Source organism: Taudactylus pleione, unplaced genomic scaffold (genome assembly GCF_031769625.1).
Source record: "Taudactylus pleione unplaced genomic scaffold, aTauple2 ptg000587l, whole genome shotgun sequence".
In the NCBI taxonomy this organism is placed as follows: Eukaryota; Metazoa; Chordata; class Amphibia; order Anura; family Myobatrachidae; genus Taudactylus; species Taudactylus pleione.
Genome location: NW_028284989.1, coordinates 2,651,787 through 2,654,900, shown reverse-complemented (window position 1 = coordinate 2,654,900; position 3,114 = coordinate 2,651,787). Strand labels below are relative to the sequence as shown.

The 3,114-nt window shown below is 36.5% G+C and overlaps 1 protein-coding gene across 1 annotated transcript; it reads right to left on the bottom strand.

Annotated features, from left to right (window-relative positions):
• Window positions 1-44: 44 nt before the first annotated feature.
• Window positions 45-872, bottom strand: LOC148481261 (olfactory receptor 5P68-like). The gene has a single exon (XM_088453721.1). It carries the CDS (start codon window positions 870-872, stop codon window positions 45-47), a length of 828 nt encoding a protein of 275 aa, XP_088309847.1.
• Between the last annotated feature and the right edge of the window lie 2,242 nt (window positions 873-3,114).

Here is a 3,114-nt window from a genome sequence, read left to right as displayed (position 1 = left end):
TGAGGTTAAGCGGCTGTAGCTCTTGTTAGTTATTGTTGAGCTTCTCAGTTCTTTAATTCATGAAACATGGTTTTAAGAAGAGTTTCCTTAACATCCTTGTTTCTTAAAGTATAAATGAAAGGGTTTAACATAGGAACAATGACCGTGTACATAAGAGCAAGGAACTTGTCATACTGACTACCTTTTGGGTTTATGTAGACAATGATGACTGTACCATAGAATAGACAGGCAACTGTTATATGGGAAGAGCAAGTAGAGAATGCTTTGTGTTTTCTATCCATACTCTTCATTTTGGTGATTGTAATAATGATGTGGGTGTAGAATCCTAAGATGAGGATGAAAGGAGTAAGACTTGCAAAAATAGCTGCCACACTTGTCACTATGTTACTGATGAAGGGATCAGAACAAGCCAGTTTCTGTACTGAGGCCAAATCACAGAGAAAATGGTTTACTTCATTGGGTCCACAGAATATTAAGTCAGCTGTGACGATTGTGGTACTTAAAGCAATGATAAAACTGATGACAAAAGCTGTAACCACTAAAAGATAAACAAACAAATTGTTCATGATTGAGGAATACCTTAAAGGATGATTAATGGCCAAATCTCTGTCAAAAGCCATAACTGCCAGCAAGTAACATTCTGTTATCCCAAGAGCACTAAAGATGTATAACTGTACAAAGCATCCAATAAAAGAGATCTTCTTGCTACTCACAATCAAATTAACTAAAAGTCTGGGAACAGTAACAGACACAAATGACATTTCTAAAGCTGCAAATATAGAAATAAAATAATACATTGGACAATGAAGTGAGGGACCAGCCTTAACAAGAACAATGACTGCAAGGTTACCAGCGACACCAGTAATATACATCAGTAGTATAACAATTAAAAGTAAAATTTGGTACTTTTTGAGATCAGAAAATCCCACCAGAATAAATTCTTTGACCATTGTTTTGTTTAATTCTTCCATTGTTCATGACTTGGATACCTAATAAAATAATGTGAAAAACAATTATTTGCAAGTGCCATGTGTATGAATTTCTGTAAATTATGTTTTTTATTCAACTACTTCTGCTGAAAATGTATTCCAAGAATTCATTACTATTTCAGTACTGTCAATTTTTATAACAGGGGTACTGTAGTTAACCCTTGGCATTAGTGCCACAATGTAGCACTCAAGCTTTTTTTGGGTGTGGTCAGTCCCTCACCTGCTATTTGTGCTGCCCCCTTCCACTTCCACCTCCTTCCCCATAGAGGATAATATTTTGGTGCATTTTACTGTCTTCAATCGAAAGAACCAAAGTATTGGCCTGCATGCCCAATAAAGCCTAGACCTATGGAGAGTGAACCACAGTGACTCCTGCTCATTGACGAATAACAGTACAAAATCCTGAGGCAAGTCTTTATCTTCAGACTACAAATTATCAACCTAGCATGAGCAAGTTAGTTTAAGAAAATTAAGCCCAGGGAAGCCACTAACATTTTTAGTACCCACCAATGACATATCTATAATAGACGCAGGGAACATGGGCCTCTGGGTTAAGGGGGCCCACACCGCACACCCTGCACCCATAAAGTAGTAAATTGACCTCTCCAGAGACCCACGATGGTCAGTTCTGCAGACTTTAATCCCCATTAAAATGGTGCTGTGGCCATTTTCATGGTGATTTGTGCAGTAGTAATGTCCCTGGGTATAAGGCATGGGCATCATGTTCCTGGAGACCTGTTTATGTGCAGTAGAATTTAGCACAAAGCCAAAGTATACTGTGCTGCTGGAGAGGAGGTAGTCCCCACAGAGGCTGCATATGGGCCCCAACCTCAATTAAAATGCCCATGTACCCACCTATTAATTTTGTAAGTGTTTGTATATATTTCAGTCATGATGAGACTCCAGAATTGATTTTGGTTTGTAATGTTCAACATCTGGTACCCAAAGTAAAAAATGTTGCCTACCCCTGTTTTATACAGTAGTTTCCCCCAAGTTAGTTTAAGACAGGGGAGGTAATGTTTTAAAAACAAGCATACTGTAGACCATTTAAATTTTTGCCCATCTACAAATTTATCAGCATTGTGCATTCTGTATATAGCTGATCATTCACATACCCCCAAGGAAATAAGGCTGTACCTACTGCACTTGTGTGTTAATCTGGGATTCAGGAACAGAATAAAAGCACCAATCCTATCATGTTATTGCCAGCCCTTTAGGAATATCACATTGAAAAATAAAAAATAAATAGTGTAGTTAATCCCCATTATTTTTTTAAATAAATAATAAGTCACATGACAACAAAACTATCATATTTCTTGACATTAGTAATATTTTTTACATAGAAATGTGACTATAGATGAGTTTAGCCTGGAACAGCACCCTGCAGCCATTTGCACTGGCATGTTTCTGTGCAATAGAACTGAGGTCATGCATCGCCTTACCAGCATAGGGAAAGGCTAAGGCCTCATTTGATTGTGGAAGCCTTGCAGAGTAGACAGTAGAGGCTTTTATACAGTACATTGTAATCTAGCATCACTCCAATAAGACATCTCTCATTATTCCTTCTCTTCCTCACCACCCTACAGGACCTGTAAAGCTCTACAGCAGAAGTTTCCAAATCAACTAAGTACAATGGCAGCTGCTTGAAGCAATTGGTGGATATTCCTGGAGAGGGGCCTCTCTTATCTAATAATCTGGTTAAAAGTTGTAAAATGTAATAAACCTCCCAAATGGAAATAAGATATTAGACTTTATTAACACTTCACTGTTCCCTTTATTTTACACATTTTTTTTTAAAATTAAGAATAGAAATTATAGATAATTTGAGATGGTCTATTTATGGAGACGATTCAAACAAAATTAGTTTACATTATTATTACTTTACTGAATATAAAAGTTAAAGAAATGACAAATACAGTATGAAGGTCTACATGAAACCAACCAGGTCATAATACACACATCATTTCAGAAAGATACATAGTGAAGCTATGATAGATGAGGAAAACAAAATACAATCGGAGACTCTTTGAAATTTATTGTTGTGGTTTATCATTTTATAATTGGTCTTTAGCTTGCTTTGTAATGCCACTGACTATTATCAAGAAGAGTGAAAAAAAATCAATTT

Excerpts from the sequence above, each read along its gene's own strand:
- LOC148481261 (XM_088453721.1), bottom strand. The coding sequence starts at position 872 with ATGTATATTACTGGTGTCGCTGGTAACCTTGCAGTCATTGTTCTTGTT.